Genomic DNA, 25,896 nt, shown 5'->3' on the forward strand with positions numbered 1-25,896 from the left:
TTAGATAAATGAATAAGGAAGCTTGTTAGTTTTTGAAAATGCCAAGAAAATAAAATATCTGGATAAGAATTGTACTTGTGAACTTGTGAAAACCGGATAGCAGTTTGGAAGAAAATAAACTGAGAACAGCATCTTATAAAGGAAGTCATAATAAATTCCAAATGGATAAACTGTTAAAAATCATGCAATTAAAAAAATTGGAGAATAGGCTGTTATACCTTTAACCACCATGGCTAGAGGATGAATTTATAACTAGCCAGAAAAACAGAGAATACTATAGAATAAAAAAGATAATTTGATTATGTAAAAGTAAAAGTATTTTGTACAAATAAAATCAAAGCAACTCAATTAAGAATACGGGAAAATTATTGATTATCTCCAACTTATCATATATATTCCATAAAGTTATTTGCATGTTGTCTTTTGCATTAGACCACGAGTTTCTGAAAAGTAGACTATCTTTTGACTTTCTTTGTATTCCCAGCGGTTATCCCAATGCCTAGCACATGGTAGGTGTAATAAATGCTTATTTACTGATGTTTTTTCTTGTTAGCTATAGGTTCTAGTACATGGTAGGTGCTTAATTAATACTTAATGACTGCTTAAAGAGTCACTATAGGGAAGCAGAGTGCTCATGGAAATAATTAGCTTAAAAGAAATTATATTAGAGTTCTATTCTGTCATTAACAAAGTCTATGACTTTAATTAAGTCATAACTTCTCTGAGGTTCAAATTCCAAAACTATTAAATTAGGCACCGTAATAGAGTAGATGAAATTTGGAAGGCAGGAAGGGATTGAAGAGGATTTGTGTGGGTAAAAGGGAAGAGATTTCCAGATCTATAATTTCTCTATTGTAGTTAAATCCTACATAAGATGTTCTATCTTTCATTATAATTGTTCTGAAACTTAAGAGTTACCTGGGAGCAAAAATTTAGCACATATTTAATATATCTACCTAATAGCTTCATAGTACAACCTTCATTACAGGCTCTTTATTAGCTTTTAGATACTTTATCTGTCCATACATCACCAATTAATTAACAAAAATTTATTAAGTGCTAGGATCCATGAATCATGCCAATTATCTCTCATTGAGATTTCCTCTTCAAAGGCCATATTTAAACTGGCTAAAGCCTTAGAAAATGCCAAGTGAAATGATCAACGAAACTTACAAGACTCCTTTTGTCATCTTTAAGCAAAAAAAGTTAAAAAAACAAAACAAAACAGGAAAAACCCTGAGTAAAATCTTAACCAAACTAGCTACCATTGACACAGAACTTTAAAATTTATCTCATTTTATCCTTGCAACCACCCTGGGAGACAGGTGTTAAATATCATCCTTATTTAACAGATGAGGAACCTGAGGCAGATAGAATTTAAGTGACCTACTAGGGTCACACAGTATCTACAACTGAATCTGAACTCAGGTCTTCTCGATTCCAGGTCCAATATTCTTTCTACTGTGCCACTAACTGCCTCTAAATACAAATAGAACATAAATGTCTGGAACATGAACATCTGTATAACTAGCAGGTTTTCATAGACAGATTAGATGTTTTAAAGAAAAATATAAGACAACCAAGTGACCTTGTTTCCCTAAATAAAAATAAATGGAAGGAAGGCATAATGAGTCTTATATATTCTAGCATTAGGGAGGGCATTATCCTAACAGCTCACTGATGGCAAGTGAATGACTCATCCAGGGCACAGTAAAATAAACGACTACTTCACAAGAGTGAAGGGAAGCTGGGAAGAGCATGGGAGAGCAATTTACCTTCAGAGGAACAGCTTTACTCACTTGGGGATAGGACAATGAACAGATATCGTTTAGCTTCCTTCAGTTTCAATTCATACTGCTGTTTTGTTTCACAGTGAACAATATTTCTATAGACCTAAGCACCCATATTATATTAGTGTTCTACTGCAGCCCAAAAGAGACAAAAATGGCCAGGGCAGTATCATACACTTCAGCAAAAACAAAAGAAATGAAAGATTAGAGAAAACATAATATCCAGGAAAACTAGAAACATCATTAACAAATTTCTGAGACTGCTACGTCTAGTTCTATTGAGAAAGATAGCAATTTCAGGGGCGGCTAGGTGGCGCAGTGAGTAAAGTGCGAGTCAGGCCCTGGAGTCAGGAGGACTTGAGTTTGGTTCCTGCCTCAGACACTTAACACCCACACAAAAAAACTAGCTGTGTAACCTTGGGCAAGTTACTTAACCCCAATTGCCCTCCAAAAGGCAAAAAAATAAAAAGATAGCAATTTCATAAGCTCTAGAACTTAAGAGATCATCTAGTCTAGTGCTCTAGTTTTAGAAATGAGCAAACAGCAATCTAGAGAAGTTAAATATCTTGCCCAAAAGTAATACAGGTAAGTGAGAGAGACATAATTTGAACCCAAGCCTTCTGTCATTGAGGGAATGTGTTTCTGTAAGAAAATATTGTTTCTACTAGGATCCTGAAAATTAAGAGTACCTGATTTTCACATATTCTACCTTTTCATTACACTGTGTCTAAGGCCTAGAACTTGTCCCCAGGTAATTTTTGTTTAATGTGATACTATATTCAGGGTGGCCAGGTAGCACAGTGAGTAAGAGCACCGGCTCCAGTGTTGAGAAGACCTGGAGATTGAATCCCGGGCTCAGACACTTAGCACCCACCCAGAAACACCTGGCCGTGTAACCTTGAGCAAGTTAATTAACCCCAATTGCTTAGGAGCAGCCAGGTGGCTCAGCGAGTAAGAGCACCAGCTCCAGCGTCGGGATGACCTGGATCAAATCTGGGCTCAGATACTCAGCACCACACCCAGAAATAACTGGCCATGTAACCTTGAGCAAGTTACTTAACCTCGATTGCTCATAAGAAAAAAAAAATGTGATACTATATTACATAAGCAGGTCAGTAAAAGTCAAAATGAGGGAGGGGAAGGACACATGGAGATATCAATTTTCTTCATTTTGGTTTTCTATATTTTGCTGACTACTATAATGCATTCTTAGATTCAATGTTAGTATTCTAGAGCTAAATATGAACCAACACAAAGTAAAGTCTAATATTATACATCCTAAAGAATTAATACCTGATAGATTTGATAAACTATTATAAGGTATATCTTAGATTGTGTTCACTCATATTCATTCTTTATATGAATCTTGTTCTAAAATTTAAAAAAGAAAGTGTCTTCTCTTCAAAGGCATGTATGATATTTCCTAGTATTTCTTCAAAATCCTTTCTGTCAGTTTTAGATAGGATAGACACTTATTGCCATTAAAGAAACCAAGGAAATTCTGGCAGGATAATTAATTAAAGCCATGTTAAAAAGCCTGCACCCAACAAATAAAGTTTTTGGTTGATGACTGCAATTTTTCTCAAGAATCTGTTTTCTGATATTTGGTTAGTTATACAAACAGAGCTAGCTCCACTGTGTAGTTCAAATATTCCTGTACTTAAAAAAAAAAAGGCATGAAATGATGATTAAGTGAAGATCTAATAGGTTGAATATAATAAGATGAAATTGGATAGGGATAAATTAGGTTCAAAAATCACCTTCACATGGGGCAGCTAGGTGGTGCAGTGAATAGAGTACCAGCCCTGGAGTCAGGAGGACCTGAGTTCAAATCCGGCCTCAGACACTTAACACAAAGAAAACTAGCTGTGTGACTTTGGGCAAGTCACTTAACCCCAACTGCCCTACCTTCCCCCTCCAAAAAAGAAAAAAAAATTCATCTTCACAAATACAGTATGTGAAAAGTATAGCCAGCCTCATATGAAAAAGAGCTTGGGGGAGGAGGGGGTCAATGAGCTCAGTATGAATTCTCACTGAGATATGGGAACCAGAAAAACTAATATAATATTAGACTATATTAATATTAAGAGAATTATGACGTTTAGGACTGAAGATGATTATCCACTGTAGTTTGATCTGGTCAGACTACATACATGGAGTACTGTCTTCAGTTCTGGGAACTACACTGAAGATACTCATGGTGATAAGGAAGAGGAAAAGGAAGAGGAAGATGAAAGCTAACATTTCTATAGGGTCAAAGTATCTTATAAATATTACTGCATTTTATCTTCATGACAACTCTGAGATGTAGGTGTTATTATTATCCCTATTTTGCATATGAGTAAAGTGAAATAGACAGCAGTTAAATGACTTGCCCAAGGTCACACAGCTGGCAAGTACGTGAGGACAGGTCTGAATTCAGATCTTCCTGACTTTAGGTGCAGAGCTCCACCTGCTGTACCACCTAGATACCTAAAACATTGATAAGCTGAAGAATATCAAAAGGAGGGTACCTGAGGGTGGTAAAATGCCTTGAGAACATACCATCATAAGACTGGTCAAAAAAACTAGAAAAGTGAAGAAAATAGCCACTTTCAAGTATTTGAAGGCAAATCACAAGTAGAAGAGATTTATTCTGTTTGGCCAAAAAGACTAAAATGTCTTTCTGTCTGTCTGTCTATCTCTCCCTCTCTTTAGGATTTGACAATTATTCTTTTCCAATTTATTTATTTATTTTTTTAGTTTTTCAACATTCATTTACACAAGATTTTGAATTACAAATTTTCTCCCTGTCTTTCTCCTACCACCTACCCCAAGGTAGCAAAGCTACTGAATATCCCTTCCCCCAATCTGTTCTCTCTTATATCCTCTCCCATCCCCCCCCCCCCCACTTTTTAGTAGGGCAAGATGGATTTCTATATCCCAGTGCCTGTATATCATATTTCACAGTTGCATGTAAAAAATTTTTTTTTAAACATTTGTTTTTAAAAACTTTGATTTCCAGATTCTTTCCCTTCTTCCCTCCTCAGTCACCCCCACTGGGAAGACAAGCAATTCAATATAGGTTGTACATGTGTAGTTATGCAAAACATTTCCACAGCAGTTATATTGTGAAAGACTAACTATATTTCCCTCCATCCTGTCCCGCCCCCCCACTTATTCTATTTTCTACTTTGACCCTATCCCTTTTCAAAAGTGTTTGCTTCTAACTATCCTGTCCCACAATCTACCCGCCATTCTATCATCACTCCTCTTATCCCCTTCCCCCCTACTTTCCTGTAGGATATCTGTTATTCCCTCCTTAAGTCAAGTTCAATGAGAATAAGGTTGACCCATCCCTTTCAATTTCCTGCTCTTCCCCTCCATTGTAAGTTTTTTCTTGCCTTTCTTAAATGAGATAATTTACCCTATTCTATCTCTCCTTTTCTCCTCCCCAATATATTCCCCTCTCACCTCTTTATTTTTTAGATATCATCCCTTCATAATTAAACTTATCCTGTGCCCTCTGTATATGTATACATGTATACACATATACACACTCACATAGGTATTTATACACACATACAACCTCATATACATACATATATGTATATACCTATACATACATATATTATATACATTTACATACATATATATATATATTCCCTTCAGTTATCCTCATACTGAGAAAAGTCTCATGAGTTACAATAATCATTTTTCCATGTAGGAAGGTAAATAGTTCAAATTTAATAATAAGTTTCTTATGATTTCTTTTCCTGTTTACCTTGTCACGCTTCTCTTGTTTCTTGTATTTGAAAGTCAAACTTTTTGTTCAGCTCTGGTCATTTCTTCAAGAATGCTTGAAAGTCCTCTATTTCATTGAATATCCATATTTTCTCCTGAAACATTATACTCATTTTGCTGGGTAGGTGATTTTTTGGTTTCAATCCTAGCTCCTTTGACCACAGAAATATCATATTCCAAGCCCTTAGATCCCTTAATGTAGAAGCTTTAGATCTTGTGTTATCCTGATTGTGTTTCTACAATACTCAAATTGTTTCTTCCTGGCTGCTTGCAATATTTTCTCCTTGACCTGGGAACTCTGGAATTTAGCTGTAACATACCTAGGAGTTTTCTTTTGGGGATCTTTTTCAAGAGGCGATGGTGAATTCTTTCCATTTCTATTTTGCCCTCTGGTTCTAGAATATCAGTGCAATTTTCCTTGAGAATTTCTTGAAGAATGATTTCCAGGCTCTTTTTTTTTATCATGACTTTCAGGAAGTCCAATAATTTTAAAATTATCTCTCCTGGATCTATTTTCCAGGCCAGTGGTTTTTCCAATGAGATATTTCACACTGACTTCTATTTTTTCATTTGTTTAGATCCATAGTATCCTGATTTCTCATAAAGTCATTGGCTCCAATACACTTCTGAAGGAATTACTCTCTTCAGTGAGTTTCTGAAATTCCTTTTCCATCTGATCAATTCAACTTTTTAAGGCATTCTTCTCTTCATTGACTTTTTAGGCCTCTTTTGCCATTTGAGTTGGTCTATTTTTTAAGGTGTTATTTTATTCAGTCAGGCTGTTGACTTGCTTTTCATGATTTTCTTTCATTATTCCCATTTCTCTTCCTAATTTTTCCTCCACTTCTTTTACTTGATTTTCAAAATCCTTCTTGAGATCCTCCATGGCCTGCAATCAGTTCACATTTTCTTGGAAGCTTTTTTTTTTTTTAAAGCAATTGGGGTTAAGTAACTTGCTCAAGGTTACATGGCCAGGTGTTTCTGGGTGGGTAATAAGTGTCTGAGCCCGGATTTGATACCCAGGTCATCCCGACACTGGAGCCGGTGCTCTTACTCGCTGTGCTACCTGGCCACCCCTCTTGGAAGCTTTTGATGCAGGAGTTTTGACTTTATTGTCTTCTTCTGGTTCCATGTTTTGATTCTTTTTGTCCCCCCAAAAAGATTTTGTGTTCTGATTGTACTTCCTCTGTTTGCTCATCTTGCCAGCTAATTACTTGACTTTTGAGCTCTTTGCCATGGTAGAACTCTGCTTCCTGAGTGGAGGGAACTGTGTCCCAAATTGTTGGCATTTTCACAGTTGTCATAGCTATGAGGAGTGCTCCCTCTCTACAATCACCACAAGCTCTAGCAGACTGGCATTCCTCACTCAAGGACCACCACCCAAGACTATGACCCAGATCCAAGCAGGTCAAGGCAAGAGGTTTGGGCCCACCTGGCTCACACTGGACTGTGCTCAGCTCCCAGCTTGGTGTGATAGACCCTTCTAGTTTTCCTGCTAGGCTGCCTTCAGCAGGAGATTTGTTTCTCTCTGTCACTTTGTGGGTTCTGTAGCTTTAAAATTTGTTTAGAGTTGATTTTTTACAGGTATTGGAGGTAACTGGATAAAGAGATCAAGCAAGTTCCTGCTTTTACTCCACCATCTTGGGTCATCCCCCTAAAATATCTTATGAACAGACTATGTCAATAATCAGCCTGTATGTTGATTTATAAACTATATCCCTACTATTTACAACTAATTTCCAACTATTTCTTATTATATCCTCACTGTCCAAATGTGAATAGAAAATTACCAATCTATATTTGTAAACCTTAAGCCATATTAGGCATCCATTAATAGTCTTCTTAGAACTAAATAATGACATTTTTATCAATCTTTATTGGGTTTATTTTCCCAAAACATCTGCTTTTATTTATAATAACAAAATTTACATGGCACTTTAAAGGTTTGCAAATCACTTTCCTCACATACTACAAATGATTTATTGTCCAATAGCTAATACATATCTGAGGTGAGATTCAAAGTCAGATCCCCTGACTCCAACTCCAGTGCTCCTTCCATTACACCCTGCTATCCCATAGACTACTTTTATGTTACTCATGTTGCCTCACGGTTGCATCTGTCTAGAACTTTCTGGTCCATGCCTTACAAGAGTCTTTTCTGGTTGTGATAAGAAACTTGTACAAAATTTCTCATAATCTTCCTAAGAATTCTGAGGATATACTTCTCCCTTTCTTACACTTACAGTATATATGTACTTGTCTGAAGTAACCATACAGTACAAACACCCCAAAATTTAGCAACACTATTTTCTTAGAACTTAGTTCAGTGGAAGAAAGAGGAAAGGAGGGAGGAAGGATAGGATGAAGAGAAGGTGAAAGAGGGAAGGGAAGAAGGATGAGAGGGAGGATGGGAGCAAGATAGGGAGAAAGGAAGGAAAGGTACAGAAGGAAGGAAGGGGAGGAAGGAAGAGGAGGAAAGAAGGAAGGAAGGATTTGGATCCATGATTTAACTTTTGTAGATACTCCTTTCCAATACTTCAGATTGCAATCGTGACACACCTTTTCATTTCCTCTTAAATTCTCCACAGTAGGTCCACACAAAATGCTTACAGTCCTTCTACAAAGTTCTCAACATAGTAATAATGGAGTATAAGGGTTAGCTCTCCTCCCCTTCTATTACATGACTAATCCACCTCCTTTTTCAGCCATATATAAACTGGATGACATCTTTTACACAACTTCTTGCACAGAAGCTGTGACCAGTAATATGCTATATTTTATTTACATCCACCATATGCCTTTCCATTATCCTTAGGCTAAGACACAATTTTGATTTTTCTTAAATTCTTTCAGTAAAGAGCATGACCATAAAAATACTGTCTGGTACAAAATATTGTTAGTGAAAGCCTGCTTGTTCCGTTCTCTTACAATCATTCAGAATAACCTCAATATGTATATGAATAACCCTAATATTTTGTACAGATCATAAAATAAGCATATGGATAAGTACTTATTGATGGTTTTCAATATCATCTTTGTGGATAGTAACATCTATGATTTTTTTTCTCAAGTTTTTGTCTTCCCTCTTTTGCATATCTTGAAAAACAATCCCTCAATACCTTGTCAAGCCTCTGTTGTATAACATTTGGGAATAATCTTCAAAGTTTGAAGGGACAGTGCAAACTGGATTTGACCTAAGAACTCAAGAAACCAACATCCTCAAAGTATTCAACAGCCCATCATATTTAAATGAAGGGTAGATGTGTGTGTGTGTGTTTGAATGTGTATGCCTATGCAATATAGGCAAAATAAAATGCTATAATGCTGCCACTTAAAAGAAAGAAGACTGTTTTTACCTTGAGGCTTCATGAGTACCCACACTTTTTCAATGTGTTGCAACTTACAAGTGGTATCTCCAGTAAAATCCTCCAAGTTTGCTCTATAGTAGCAGGATACCAAAGACCTGTATAAAGGTCTTTATTTGCTATTACTTCCATCTGAAGAGAGACTGAGTGAAAAGTGTGGACACTAGTTAATTCCTTAAGAACCATCTATCAACCTAAACCTGTCATTCCTGCCATTCCCTGGCATTTTGAGGAATGTTTGAATTCTTGCAGAAAATTATTCATTCATCCCTCTGGTAATACAATTCCTTCAAAAAGAAATCAACAATTGCCTTAGAACACTAAAAAAAAAAAAAGACAAAAGCTGCACAACTGGGCAGTTCACAGCTGAACTAGTCGAGAATAAGAAGACATAGCATCTGTGTGAACAGCAAAAATGTTAGATGTAGAAAGTTCCCTATACAAGCCTCTATGTCTACTACAAAAAACAGAAATAGTCTTCTTTCCCTTCCATCCTCCGCATACAAGATGTTGAAAATTAAATGAGAAAGAGAAACAAAAAGGAAGAAACATCTGGTTTGAGTAGAGTGCAGAAACATTTTGCTCTTAAGGACTGTGAGAAACACAATGAGATAAGCCTGATGGGCATTAGAGTTTTTCAGCTTACCTAGCACTAGATTCAATGCCCCTAGAAACCCTGGGGTGAAGAAAAGAAGAGGCATCAAGAAAAAGTTAAAGAATAAGAGTAGCTTTGCTAAGGCTTAAGTGCTAGAAAATCTCTACTAAAATCTTGACAAAGAAATCACATCTACAGAAATAGACAAAAATATATGAGCATAAGGACCCAAACAAAAAAGGGAATGAATGGATTTTCTTCTGTCTCTATACTATGACTTTCACTGGAACTATTTTAATATGCAGAAATGAGAGCTTCTTTTTAAAATAAAAGACTTACTTTTTATATTGAATATGCAATATTCATAAATATTAAATTCTTTCATTAGGCTCAGACTTGCTTGCTAAATTTAAATTTCTTGTACTATAACCCCTGGGATCTAATTTTTATGCCATGGTGGTACATGTCTGTTTTAAAAGTATATGCAAAATCTAGCACATGACTCAGCAGTCAAGTTGCATATGCCACAGCTCTCTTTGTGAGACACCTTTGAAGATGGAGTGATATTTAATGCTGAGCATAAGCAGTCTTTTCATCTTATACTGTAAAGTAATTGCTTCCTACTTCAGAACTATAGCATGAGTTATCATCTTGGATTTTGTTCTCTAAGTGCTATGACCAGCACAGAAAAATCTGACAAAGAACATTATGGGCTTACTCAAGGGAGTCAGATCTTTGCTAACTGCCAAGAAGAAATCATGGCTATTCAGGCAAAACATAATAAGATACTATATGAGAAATGACATACGTTATCCAGCCCCCATTCTAGGAAATCATTTCACCTGAATGTCCTTAGCACAGCACAAGCTTAACCCACTGCAGTACTAAATATGCCAGAGAAAAATTATAACCACACATAGAGTATATTTACAATTATACATGCTCAACTGAGAGCTCGTGTGAATGGATATTCCTGTTAAGAATGTGGGATGTAGAGTATCTACCCTGAATTTTAGAATTTGAATCAACACAACTTAACCTTTTCAGAGCTAACTTTTGCCATGCAGGTACGGTACTCATAAGCTCACCCATCTGGCCTTAAGCCATTCAAGTTTAAAACATTTTGGAAGCAATAAACAGAGCAGACTGATATTCCTAGGGGGTACTGGGAAAACACACACACACACACACACATACATGCATGTACACACATACACACAGAAAAAAGGTAAGGAGAGAAATATATAATCACAAATAAGCAAGCAATAAACTCACATTCCCCTCACCTATGTAACCAAGTCACATCAGAAACAGAAAGGAAAACAAAAAAAGAAAATGACAGGTAAACATAAACAAGAAGAAAGAGGCTTAAACACAACTCTAATCCCATGCTGGCTAAAGGAAAAGATTTAAAATAAAATTACTTGCCTGGAAAGAATAGCTATAGATAAGCTCCACTTCAACCTTAAATTCAATGTTCTGGTCGAAAGAAAATCAATCCCTTACCTTTGTTTGTTTCTTTCTTGCTTCTCTTCTGGCTTCCTTCTCTTTCAGCCTTTTTTCCTACACAGGAAAAAAAAATTGTAACTGTTAGTAACCTATTAACCTATTTTATTTTGGAGGTGAGATAGATTAAAACCTTGTTTCTTAAATCCTAGTACCTGTCTACCTAGAATATAAGGGGAAAAGCCTCCACAAAATAATGAATCTCGACTCTATCATTCTATATTAAAAAGGAGAATGTATAAAGAATATAGAAACATTCACTGGCCTATTCCTCAAGAAGAATACACATAATTTCTTTCAAAACAAAAGTAGAATTAAAACATTCTGATAAGTAGTGAAAGAATCACTTTTATAAAGGATATTATTACACAAAAGTTTCTTATATTTCACTAGCCAACATTTATCCACAATTTTGAAAGGATGGATTATGATGTTAAAAGAAAAGACCAAACCAAAAGAAATACTAAAAAAATTCAGCTTTGCAAATTGTCCTATTTACAGTTCAAAATAATAGGTTTTTCTTTTAATATATCTAAGCAACTTCTTGCTTGTGAATTCTAATACAAAACTGCAACTGCCAATTTTATGGTCTGCTACGAATAACTAAGCCAGAGTTTGGGTTTTTATTTGCAGAAACAACACTAATGTCTAACAAATGTACAAATAAGATATAAAATTAAAAGCACTTCAGATATGCTCACATAAGATTTATTTGTGTGTGTGTTTGCATATATTGGAAGAGAGATTCATATAAAGAAACAAACACAAACATATTTAATTATGTAAGGAAATACTTGTTTTATTGGATGACCAGATCTATCAAAATTCCATAATCATTTTAATTTATTTTTTAAACGTATCAATCATTCTTCTGGGCGAAAGGCAAGATGACAGGTAGAGAGAACAGTGGTTTAGGATTAGAGAAACAATTAGATTCAAATTGCAACTCTCCTAATTACCTATGTAACCCCAAGCAAATTGCTAAGCTAGATCAAACTTCAGTTCTTCCATCTATTAAATGAAATTAAACTAGATGATCTCTAAGATCTCCCAGACCTAAATCCTATAATTCTTATGAATATTTACTTAATTTGACACCTCATCTTTGCTCATTGATTCCTTTTGTAATAACCTCAAATGGGATGGAGAGGACCAACTAAGTTTCTTTTCTATCACTAATAGACACAGACATTCAGATTTATAAAATTTTTACAAATGGTTTGTTCTTCAGTAGTCCCAGGCAAAGTGACAGGATTTAAAGAATAAAATAATAGAAATGAGTATTCTAAAGTAAAATATTCTAATAATGGCTCTACTATTTAATAAAAGTATAATCTTAGGCAGGTTACTTAATGTTTCTGCATATTAGTGTCCTTTTCTGTAAAAGTGGGATAACAAAAGCTTCCTAACATTCTTTATAAGTAAACTTGCTGGATTTCTGATTTAAATAATAGGTCACTAACCAGTGTCATGGGGCAGCTAGGTGGCTCAGAGGATATGGGCCTGAGGTCAGAAAAATTCATCTTCCTGAGTTCAAATCTGACCACAAATCTTACTAGCAGTATTACCCCAGGCAAGTCACTTAACTGTTTGCTTCAGTTCCTCAGCTGTAAAATAGAGAAGGAAATGGCAAATCACTCTAGTATCTTTGCCACGAAAACCCCAAATAGGGTCACCAAGAGTTGGACACAACTGAATGACTAAACAACAACTAATAGGTGTAATTCTAAGTAAAGCATAAGATAATTTCTCCTGAAACTGGGAAGATAATGGAGAAAAGTTAAATCTAGTGTATTAATTGGATTAGACAATTTAATAGAAATCTACTATTTGTCAGGCAGTGTGCTAGGTACTGGAGATACAAGACAAAAATGAAGTGGTCTTTGACCTCAAAAAGTTTATAATCTTCTAGAATACTGCATGATTCATACTCTTCCAGTGATGCTAGCTGTGAAGCTGAAATGCTTCCCTTTCTGCTAAATTTCCAAAATATATAAAACTAGAAGAGAAAAAAAAAAGTATCTCAGCTTGAAAATACAAAGAAAATAGCTATCACAGAGCCCATGCATTTTATCCCTTCTCAAACACAAAAGATATCTTGACTTAGTTATATGGACAATAACTGATTATGCAGTTTTCCCAATGGGGCAACCGTTAGTTCAGCGTTACTTTACAATTAGAGACCATGAAGGGAAAATGCAAGTAGAATAATAATAATTGCAAACAGGACAACTGGGCATATATTAAACTCCTCTTACATGCCAAGCAGTGTGATGGGAGCAAGGGATATAAAAGAAAAGATTAAGAAGTGGGTAAAAATACATAAAGTGACTCAACTAACAGCTAGGAGTGAAAGAGGAGAACAAATGAATTAACAGTTTGGTCCTGGGAGGAAAAGGAGAGAGAAGGGACAGAGTAACAGAACTGAGAGTATCTATACACTAAAAAGCCTCTGAAAGCACCATCATACTGTATATAATACACGTTAATCAATATTGTTTATAATCATATAACTATCATTTGGCATTTTTAAGCACTTACTAGTAGAATGCTAGGCCCTGGGGGTACAATGAGTGAATGAAAGGAAGAAAAAAAAACACATTGGGGCGGCTAGATGGCACAGTGAATAGAGCACCAACCCTGGAGTCAGGAGGACCTGAGCTCAAGTCTGGCCTCACACTTAATACAAAAGCTAGCTGTGTGACCTTGGGCAAGTCACTTAACCCCAACTGCCCTCCCAAAAGGAAAAAAAACCTATTTATTAAGCTCTTACTATGTGCCAAGCATTGTGGTACAATCTGAAGATCAAACAATAACAACAAATGCTCCATCAAAGAGCTTGAGGTAGAAATCACATTGAATATTTTTTAAATTCCTCATACTACTTGACAAAGTGCTAGGCACACAATATAAATTTAAATAGCTCATCAGTGATCATTGATGCAGATCAGTAAACCCAATGAAATTCGGTACCTTGGTTGCCTAAGGCACTGAAAGGTTACATGACTTTTGATGAATCAGAGACAGAACTTGAATCCAGGTGCTCCTGACCCAAAGGTTGAATCTATATCCATTACACCACATCCTCTCCTTCAATTCTCCACCCAGATGTGCTTCTGAGGCTCATCGTCTGCCACCAGAATTCCCCCCTTTCCTGGGAACAACCCTTGATCATGTTGAACCCCTTCTCCCACTGATAAGATACTTCTAAGGACCTCCAGTTTAGGGATGGGCCTAAGCTAGCCATGCTTCATTCCCTTCCTGGCTCTACTTCTGACTCTCTTTACTTTACCACTATGCCCCATATGTGTACCTTCTCCTCTAAACCCCTCACCAACCTCCTCACTTTTCAGCTTCCTTTTATGTGCTATCTTACCTCACTAGAATGTAAACTCTGTTAGTACAGAGACTGTCTTTATGCTTGCATTTGTATCCCAGATACAAATGTGCCTGAGGCATATAAACCACTTAATAAATGCTTGCTGCCTATTGCCCTACCTCTTAAATATTTTGAACTGTGTAAAATTTATTGTACTAAGATATATAGACCAAAAAGTTAAGCACAGTATTTTGACATAGGCCTTCCATTTTTTTCGGGCCAAGTAGCCAGTGAAAATTTATGATTTAAGCAGCGTGGCACAGTGAAGACAATGCTGGAATTGGAGTCTAAAAAACGTGGGTTCAAATCTTGTCTCCAATAAGTATTACTTGGGTAACAATGAAGTCACTTAACCTCTCAAATCTGTTTATCCAGCCCTACTCTGCTGACATCTAGACTCACATCACCAGCTACACATTAGACATCTCGAACTGGTTGGCCTGTAAATCTCTTAAACTCAATATGAACAAAAATGAACTCAATATCTTTCCTCCAAAAATACTGCCCCCCCCCCCCAAACTTCCCTATTACTACTATCAAGGGCCCTCTACCTATCTCTCAGGTTCACACACAGTTTTTATCTTCAACCTCTCTTACTCTTCCAATATCCAATCTATTGCCAGTCTGTCAATTTCACCTTTGCAATATTTCTAGAATGTACCCCCTTTTTTCCACTGACACTATGGTATAAGCCTGGACTACAGCAAATCTGGCTGTGACAATCTCCCCATTTAATCAACCTTCCACACTGCTGTTAAGAGTTATTTTCCAGAAGCTCGGGTCATATCACCCTCACTATTCAATAAATTCCGGGGAATCAAAACATCAATCAGGATCAAAACATAAAACCTTTGTTTGGTATTCAAAGTCCATTCTAACCTAATCTCACCACCAACAACTCTCTTAAACCAAACCACATTTCCCTGACTCTGTACCCTGCAATCCAGTCACACTGGACTCCTTACTGCTCTTCAAATAAAACAATACATCTCCTGACTCCAATAATTTTCCCCTCATCTCTGCCTTCCTACTTCCCTGCTTCCTTCAAGTCCCAATAAAAATCCTATTGTCTACAGGAAGTCTTTGAACCTTTCCCCCTAAAGTTAGTGCTTTCTCTCTGTTGACTATTTCTAGTTTATCCCGTATATAACTTGTCTGTACCCATTTGTTTATCTCTCTCATTAGGCTGCGAGCTCTTTGAGGGAAGGAACTGTCTTTTGCCTTTCACTGTATCTATCCCCAGTGCAATGACTGAACTGACTCGAAGCCTCATTTTCTGCAACTGTAAAAATGGGGCTAATGTCTATTACAAAGGGCTCTTGTGGGACTCAAATGTATTTCACCTTTATAATGTATATAAAACATTTTGCAAACTTCAAAGTATATAATTATTGTATTAATTCAGTCTGTAGTTTTATTTTCTATGACCTAGTCTCTAGAACAATATTACTTCAGATCATCAGCACTTTACCATCCCCACAGAAAATTCATTAAGTTACACCAGTTCACAAGTCACATTTTCATCTCATAAATATATTTAGCCAAACAATGTCCTTGCTTCTTTTATTATTAATAATATTCAGCACTTTAAAGGTACTTTTGGACATTGACTAATTAATCTGAGCTACTCTCCTGTAAGAGGAAAAATTATTAGCAACCATTTTAATTATGCAAATCTCCCCAGTAATTCTTCAATAACTGGTCCTCTTCCAAGTTCCCCAAGAATGACTTGTCAATATGATCATAATCATGAAGACTCTTTGTAAAAATATAAAGAATTTCTTAGATAAACTTCTACTCTCATAATGGGGAGGGGGAGAGGACAGGGAGAAGAGAACAGGCATTTATATAGCTCCTACTTTGTGCTAGGCAGTAACTGCGCTAAATGCTTTTTTACAAATATTATTCGCTTCTCACAACAATCCAGCAAGATAGGAGTTATTACTGTCCTCATTTTAGAGCTGAGGAAACTGAAGCAAAGATAAGTTAAATGACCTACCCAACAGTCACAAAATCAGTAAGAGTCTGAGGCCAGATTTTCATGATTCTAGACTCAGTGCTTTATGTACATCGACTGCCTCTAATCATTTCAAAGATAGAGCATATTTGCCAGGTTAGGTTTTAACAAAAATTCCTAGTTCAAATTTGCCTTTTCAATATTTTTCTCTTTTTAAAATAAAGGCAGATCAAAAGTTTCCTCATCACCGATTAAACTGACAAATTCATCACTTCTCAAATATGTATATACCATATTTTTTTGGACCTGTGATTTCACTGGCATAACAAACTCCAATGTGGGAACTCACTCACTCTATCAAGGTAGATTGGCAATTTGTCTATAACTGAAAATCTTAGAGAGTTGCCATGGAGTCAAAGGATAGGTCATGTGCCATTATATGTCTAATGTAGAACCTGAACCCAAGTGTTCCTGATTTCAACTCTAGCATCTCTTTTATGTCGCTTCTCTATGTCACCCATATTCCAAGTAATTTCTTTACTAGGTCTGTGGTTTTAGCCAATAATTTGCTCTACTGAAGTTTTTGATCATCCATAATGAACTTATTATTTTTGAAAAATAGAAAGATAAAACATTAACATACACATTTAGAGTAGCACACAAAAGTGAAAAGGAAAGAATGATATCAAAATGATATTATGGTAATAAAGATGACTACAGTGTGTGTGGCAGGGGAAGGGGGTGAGAAACATAATTTTACTGTGTTAGAAATTCTATTTCTAATTCTATTTCTTCAAAAATGAAAGAAAAGTTAGTCAATCAATATGAATTTCTTAAGCACCAAGTATGTTTTAGGCACTGGGATAAGCACAGAGGAGCAAATCAACAGTAAAAACAAAGGAAAATAGAAAAGAAGGATAAGATTTCTGAAGTGAATAGAAGACAACAAAGGAACAAAGTATAACCAAAGGATTTCATTTTAATTGATTCTTATTTCATGCTATGTAGACCAATGATTTAATGAAGGGTGATTAAAAAACAAAGTTGAGTTTTCACCCTATCTCATAATTTTAATTTGCCAAATTGCTCAAGATCTTTATTTTTCTATTTGGTTTTCAAGGAGGGTTTGCCATAAGGAGCTACTTCATACACAAAAATGAGGGCAATATTTCACCTTTAGTTCTGCTATGCTACAAATGATTAACTATAAGGAAAGCATTAAATTCAATAATGAAAATCAAAAATCACAGGAGACAAGAAAAAAGAAAATCAAATTTCAAGGTACAATACTCCATTGATGTTGTAGAAGAAAGTACTTGTCTGAGTTCTTAATTTTCAAGGAAGAAAACTGTATAAATTTTGAATTGCATTATAAGATCACGAATTTCTCCTTCCTCACTCAATGGGGACACTCAATCTACTCCAGATTTGCCTTGGCACAGCTAGAAGATCTTTTAGAGTAACAGACATCTAGGCCATACAGAGGGACACAAAGAAGTCCTGCCACTATCGCGAGGGTCTAAGCTCTCTATCATGCAGGAAGGAGAGAACTTCCATCTCCCTTCCTATTATTCCTATTTGAGGTATTAACACAAATACTTTCAGTGAGGCATGGCTCACTAAAAGCCTCCCTCCTAGGAGCTCAATTACCAAAGTGGTTCAGAGATACAATTTAAGTTCACATCAATCAATAGGTACCACAAATACAGCAATACTTTTTTTTTTCATTGTTATACTACTCTTCATAATTTGAGTGTGTATTACATAGTGCACACGCACACACACACACCTGTGTGTGTGTGTGTATATAGATGAAATAAATAGACTAAAGGAAACAATGCAAGACTCCCTTCCTGACTCTCCCAAAAGTCCAGTGACAAAACTTTGGTCACTGGACTTAGCCAAAGACCTAGGTTATCCTGACTTCTTGTAGTTTACATCAGTTGTGTGATTTCAGGTAAGTCATTTAACATCTCTAAGCTTCTTTCTTCCTCTGCATAGATAATCATTGTCCTTCCTATCTCAAAGGACTGTGACATAGATTATAAGACAAATAACAATAACATTAATTGTATTATTAGTATTGAGATCAATGAAAAAGTTTTAAAAAGACATTGTTATCATTTTCATTTCTAGAACCAAGTAAGAATAACCCTTGATTTTTTTCCTAATATGTGAAGAGGTCAGAAGTCTGCACAATGCAAAAAATAAAAACTGATAGTTATACAGAACTTCAAAGTGTGTAAAGCATTTTAAATACATTATCTTACTTGAACCTCACAACACCCCAAAGTGGTAGTTTCCACAAGTCTTGTTTTACCAACTTTACAGACAAGAAAACTGAGGTTCAAGGAGGTTAAATGGCTTGTTACCAATCACCCCTGAAAAGGTGGTGAACCCAAGTTTTCTTAATCCCAGGACTGTTATGACATCTATGATACCACAGAGACACCCTTCAACTTACCAGAAATTTGATACCTTCTTCCTGGATTAAAAACATGGCAGTTGCCTAGCAAAGAAGGCATGGTTACTTGTTTTTTGAGAAAATCAGGTAACCATACAACAGCATTCACTGAGAATCTACTGTGACATCAAACACTGTGCTTAAGTGCAAGAGAAATCAAGAACACACCCCCTACCCTTGTGGAGCTTACTAAATAGTTGGGGAGATAAGATACGTGTACCACAAGAATTCAGAATCCTATGTTAAATCATGAGATACTGAGAAATAGTGGTACAGGAGGGCAGAAAAAGGATGAAGATCAGTGTGGGCTGTCTACCCCATTAATTAATGCTATTAATTTGCTTTCATTTGTGTAGAAACGTTGTCAGCATCAAATAAATGAAAAAACGTTCTAGCAAAGAATCCAAGAATACAAAGTTTCTTCTTCACCATATTTATACATTCTCCTTTTAAACTTTATTTTCCTGCTACACCCAACTGTTAAATGACTCAGCCATTGTTAGAAAAAATGGTTATTTAAATATACAGCTATGCATATATGTATGTATTTATCTAATTCTTTACCATTTCACTAACAAATTCTGCTATAAGATATAAAGGATTATGATAATTCAATTTCATGTGAACTCAGCATGACCTTCCTTCCAAAAAGTTACTTTTCTGGTTTTCTATTAGCAGCAGCAACTGAGAGTCATAATATTGAGGCTAATAAAATGCTTTCCCTACCTAGGCAGTCTGGAACAATACCTCTGCATGGCTATGTTATCCAAGTGCATAGCTAGATATGGTACAATACTAAAAATGAATTCCAAAGGACAAAGAGGTATTATCTCATAATTAACATCATCTCCATTTTCACAACAGATAAAGAAGATAAGTGTATCTTAACTATCAGTAACTCATCAGACCCAAAAATGATGCCACATGTCACAAGGTAGATTTTCACTCCATGAAAGCCCACAGCTTTCAGTGATAAAATATATTGCCATCTTTTGAAGCACGATTCAATTATTAGAAATCAACCTCTATAAAATACTATTGTTTTACCTTTACTGTTTACTGATAGTTCTTAGAAGTAAAAAGAATTATTTCCCATGATTCTGTTTCTTATTGCTTTTGATAAAGAAAGGGAAAAAAAGGGTCACTCTCAGTCCCCAGGCAAAGCTACCCCCCCCCCCCCCCAACCATGCTGGGTGTCTCTATGTCAAGGGAATAGTTGGGGGGGTTGGGTAAGTGGGCAAGAAGCACAAAGCAGGAAGCCTATAGAGGGATGAGGAAGCAAGAAAAATCTCTAGGCTTCTTTGGGCTATAGTGAAGTTCAAGTCCCACAAGTGCAAGCAACAGTCTAGCAACTAAGTAGCTATAAATTCTAAACCTTTTATTTGAGTAAATCAGTTAACCTACCTAATTAAGTTTCCTAATCTATAAAACAATTTTGTTAACTGGGCTACAAAAGCTCCTGTAGCTTCCTGGAACTGTGGTGAGAGCACTACTGAACAAGAAAAACAAGCAAAGGCAGAAAAGCAGGTAGTTGTTAACAAACCAAATGATCCAGACAAGAGAGAAACAAAGAAAGACAACGTGTGAGCTATGAGTAGAGGGCTGGTCTCAGAATCTGGAATACCTGGGTTCTAGTCCTGACTTTAATTTCATAACAAGTCAGTTCAATCTCTCAGTGACCCAGGAATTTCTCAGACTATAAGATAAAAATGATCTGCACTAGTGAAAGGGCTTTCACAAAAAGGGAGCTCCAAGACACCGATACTCGAGATACAAATTTTGCTTCATCCCCTCCAAATTAACTGAGAGTAATCTCAAATGAAAATGTGCAGATCTCTTCAACCTTTAAGAAAACGTGGAGGCAGTATGGTGCAGTAGAAAGAACACAGGTCCTGAAGTCAGAGACCCTGAGTTCAAATTCTAGTGCTGCCACTTACTGCCTGCGTGACCTTGAGCAAGGGTACTTTAACATTCTGGGGCCTCAGCTTCTCTTCTGTAAAATGAGGGAGTTGGATTGAAGACCACCAAGGCCCTTTTCAGATGTGAATCTATGATCCTAAGAATCATAAAGATCAAATTCAAGGTGCAAATATTAAAAAAAAAAATTGCCCTGAATCAAAATCCAATATACTTTAGTAACCCTTTTGAAAAAGTCTTTCCATATTATTACTGTGGAAAAGATATGGATTAGAGAAGAGAATCACAGATTTGGTGCTCAAAACTTTCTTAGAGGACATATATGCTAGGTATATATATAAAACTGTATCTTAACACAATTGGTTTCCCTTGTAAATTTATATATTTTATTTTATGCTTACATTTTCTTAAAAAAACATTCTGAGAAGGGGTCTAAAAGTTTTACCACCTACCAAAGGGTCCATGACACAAAAAAGATCACGTACCTATATTATAGCCTGATACCCTGATTTTTACAGATGTAGAAACTAATAAAAGCTGGAGAACTACAATGAATTAAGGTCACACAGGAAGTAAATGAGGGGAGCATAACTCAAACTCAGGTCTTCCAGCTCCAAATTCATCATTCTTTTCACTGAATCATGCTACACAAGGTAGCTTCACAGCTAGGTCAAATGATTGGACTTGAATAGTAGCATTCATGGTTCAGCATTAACTTGGAAGGAGGAGTCCAGTAGACTGTTCCAAGATCTGAGACTGGACTGTGTGGCTTAGACTTTTTATTAATGGTTCTGAGACTGGACTGTGTGGCTTAGACTTTTTATTAATGGTTTGGAAAAAACATATGGGAAGCTTATCAAATCTGCCAAAGACACAAAGCTGGTAGAGATACACTAATATGATAGTTAAGAGTAAAAAATATCTGGACAGGCTGGAACATTAGGCTAATTTGAAGAGATTAAAATGTATTACAGATAAATATTAAATCTGATAGGGATAAAAATCAAATTTGTGATTTCATTACTACAGGGGACTCTCAGGTAACAAAATTCCCCCCCAGTAATATAGGTTACTACCTTCTCTGCAACTTAAGAGTCTTATGAGAGAGTTAGCTGCCTAAGAGACATCAATTGACTTGCCTGAACTCCCTCAGCCACTGTGCCAGAGGTAAGCTATGAACCTAGGCCTTCCTGGCTTGAAGTCAATTCTCTATCACTATACTATATTTGAATATAAAAAACACAATCAACTTTACAAGCAAAACAGTAGGCTATGCGAAAAGGATCTAGGGATTTTAGTCATCTTTAAACTCAATGAACTAACATTTTTTTTTGTATGACAGCCAAGAAAGCTACAGCAATTTTAGTCTATGTTAGAAAAAGGATGATATTCACGTCTATGGAAATGACCGATCTTTTGTAGTTTTTGCCATGGTCACACCACGGAGTGTTAAAATGAAGGCAACTAGGATGATAAAAGATCTACACTCTATGTCCTATATGTATGTGCTAAAGGAAGAAAAAAAGTGTAGACTGTAAAACATGTGGTGGGGAAGGGGTCATGGTAACTTGATAATTGTCATCAAGTAGTAATGAGTTTAAAAAAAAAATCAGCTGGGGTGGCTAGGTGGCACAGTGAGTAGAGTGCTGGCCCTGGAGTCAGGTGGACCTGAGTTCAGATCTGGCCTCAGACACTTAACACACACAAACAAAAAACCTAGCCGTATGACCTTGGGCAAGTTGCTTAAACCCAATTGCCCTCCAAAAAGCAAAAAAAAAATAAAAACCAATTAGGCTAATCTAGGCCAAATGTAAGAAAAAACTTAACAATGCTACCCAAAAATGAAAAGATTATAAATAAGAATTTGCTGGTGATGCTGTAAACAGAAGTGTTATAGAGGTATATATGACTTAGATGACCTCTGAAATCCCTTCCCACTCTGCAATTCTGTGATGATGAAACAGAGATCAACCTACCATAAAACTGAAGCTTAGAAACTATGAAAACCATTTAAACTGAAGCATATTTTAATACCATAATATGCATATTACATGTAGAATCATTTCCAGTATTCTGATAAAATATATGAAAAAGTTTCATTCATCTTTACTAAGTAGCACTAAATACAAAACTTAAAAGATAATATTTCATGTATTCTTTCAAGGGCATAAAAGACTTCTAATATAGCTAATCTATAGATAAGAAAAGGAATTTTGGACACTATGATTGAAGTAAAAAATAACTACATTTCCCATAGGTAAAAAATGATGACAGGAAAAATAAGGAACAATGTTGGGAGAGGTATGAAATAAGACAAACATGAGTTTAAGGAAATTCATATGTGTATGATTTTTAAAAATCAATGAGAATATAAGTTTATAATGTATTACAAAAGATAAGCCTTTAATTGTCATGAATAGCAAGTTCTTATCAAAAGGAAAATCTTGTTAAACAGCAAAAAGTAAAATTAAAATACCTTTTCACTTGGATATGAAAAATGTTCTAATAGTATTTATCTTTTTTTTTTTTTTTAAAGCAATTGGGGTTAAGTAACTTGCTCAAGGTTACATGGCCAGTTATTTCTGGGTGTGGTGCTAAGTATCTGAGCCCGGATTCAATCCCCAGGTCATCCCAACTAGGGCTGGTGCTCTTACTCGCTGTGCTACCTGGACACCCCAGTTTTTATTTTTTTGACTCCAGAAGTTGTACAAAGACATATATCATTCATGAAAAACATAATATGAATCCTTTGGACAGAAAATAACAAATAATGGTTATTTTATTTAAAAAAGTAGTTGCTTAAGGAGTAACTTATTTGAGCATGTAAATTTGTCTCATATATCACTATAATAAACACACTAATTTTAATTCTACTATAAAATGCAGTTTTCTTTAATATGGCATGTGAAAAAGAAATCTACATAATAATCTTACCTATGAAATATCATGCTAATTATGTTTATCTCAGAATTTGGCATTTGCCACCACAAAGTTAAGTATCAGAAAGAAAATTAAAGTTACTTATGTCATCTTTTGGCCACTTCCTTCAGGTTTTTTAAGCTACAACTTTTAAAATGCTTGTATTAATTAGTTTTCTTTTTAATTCTAACATTTTATTTTATGCATTTAAAAACATTACTATGAGGTATGTATGGATTTCTCCAGAAAGCCATGGCAAAAAAAAGTTAAGAACCCCAATGGTATTTCATATCTTATGAAGTGACAGTGACAATTTTATTTCCCACATTTGTTTGAACAAACCCTTTTGTAAAAACAGTTGTGTATTTTGGTCTTAGAGAAGAGAGAAAGAAAGAGAACCCCTTAGAGGTGGTGAGTCTGATGTGGTAATTTTGTCAGTTTTCCTTCACTGTTTTTCTTTATTACAAGGACTCAATGTAAGAGACAGTAAAGAAATGAAATTTAAAAACCAAAGTGATAATGGAACTGTGATTTAATTTGTTTTGAGAATGAGAAAGGAAGGAAAGTCCTTCTGTTGCAGTGGATTCAGGCACTAGGATTATGCAAGGAAGGCCTTATTTTCTACAAAATCCTTGAGTGTCTTATTTCGTTAACAACTTCTTAGTATATGGTGAAAAAAATAAATGAGAAAAGAAAAGGTTTGAATACTATTCTGCGCTATCTGAAGTTACAGAGACATCAGTGTCAAGTAGGGTATATTAGCATTTTACTTTACTATACTCTCAAAAATAGTTAAGAACCCATTGTTCTAGTGCTTTTAACAATTCCCAGAGACTACTTAAGTCAGGATGACTTAAGGATGACTCCAATTCAAATCAGACAAGTTGCCTGTTTGCCTCAGTTTCCTTATCTCTAAAATGGAGATAATAAATAATAGCACCTACTTCCCAGGGTTGTTGTGAAGATCAGATGAGATAATATTTGTAACATACTTAGCACAGTGCCTGGAACATAGTAAATATTATGCAAATGTTAGCTTTTTTTATTATTATCACATGAAACAGTTTTTGGAATATAATCCAATCTCACTATTGAAGGGGAATTGAGTTACTAATTTTATATTCGCATTACTTGTTTTTGTAAAATTTCAGATCTTATTTTTATTTCTAAGATCCTAGTTATGAACATAAGTATAGTTGCCTAGAACACTAAAAGATTAAGTGAATTGGCCAGGGTCACATAGACAGTATGTGTCAGATGCAGGATTTAAACTCAGGTCTTCCCTGCTTCAAATCCTGCTCTCTATACATTATATCATGCTGACTCTCAAAACGTATCAAGAAAATTTTAAAATATAGAGGGCTGAATGCATTCAACAAATTCAATGTACAGAGGCAATAACCTCAGACTCAGTCATATGGTTGAATACCCACAAAGAAATGATGATTTGAAAGTTGGAGTAAGTGAAACTCAGGTGTCTTCAGTCCTTAACTTCACAAGACCCAAGTTCAAGATCTGTTTAATAGAGCTGCTATGTCAATTCCACTATTAGGTAAAAGGCACTGTGTTTAGCAGAGATTGCAGAAAAAGACTGTGAATGAAATGTTAAAAAGAGCTATTTTTCAGGTGCAACATTGCCTATGTATATATATTGGGGGTATTGGTCATAACTATGATCTGAGAAATGAAGAAAAATCATCTCTTTTTATATTTTACAAAAACAAGTAATTCATAATATGAAAATATTCATTCAATCCTCTTCAACAGGAAGATTGGATTGTGTTCCTAAAACCTTTAAGTCTTGTTCAGAGTTTAGATTACAAATTTTCCAAAGAAACAACAGTGGTTAGGTCCCTCGTTAACTCAAGGAAAAAGCTGACAACGTTGTTAAAATACTCTACCATTTGCAATAAATAAATATTAAAGACAATCTGTCACAACGTTAAACTCTGGGGAGAAAAAAACATAGAAAATTTCACAACAAAACAATGCCAATTAAAAAAAATTGTATTTTGAAGGCTATTGAGAAAAACCATTTAATTAGAGATGTTTCCTGGAGATTGTAACATAGATTTGTATGTTTCCAGAGTTTTAGGGGTTGGTAATATTGGTTGTTATATTTAATGTCACCTTAAAACTTAAGGCTTTCTTTTGAAATGATAGACTTGTATTAAATTATCCTAATACCTCTGAAATTTATTTAAGAGGTATTAGGATAATT

General features: G+C 35.4%; 1 protein-coding gene across 1 annotated transcript in view; it reads right to left on the reverse strand.

Annotated features, from left to right (window-relative positions):
- DDX10 (DEAD-box helicase 10) overlaps positions 1-25,896 on the reverse strand; it is a 369,841-nt gene that overhangs the window by 106,128 nt on the left and 237,817 nt on the right. The window contains exon 16 of the mRNA XM_069080286.1: positions 11,040-11,096. Coding sequence (XP_068936387.1) covers positions 11,040-11,096 — 57 coding nt within the window. The remainder of the gene's footprint in view (positions 1-11,039; positions 11,097-25,896) is intronic.

This window comes from Petaurus breviceps, unplaced genomic scaffold, assembly GCF_028583685.1.
Source record: "Petaurus breviceps papuanus isolate PSGF00001 unplaced genomic scaffold, PetGlider_PUasm1.0 91133, whole genome shotgun sequence".
Lineage (NCBI taxonomy): Eukaryota > Metazoa > Chordata > Mammalia > Diprotodontia > Petauridae > Petaurus > Petaurus breviceps.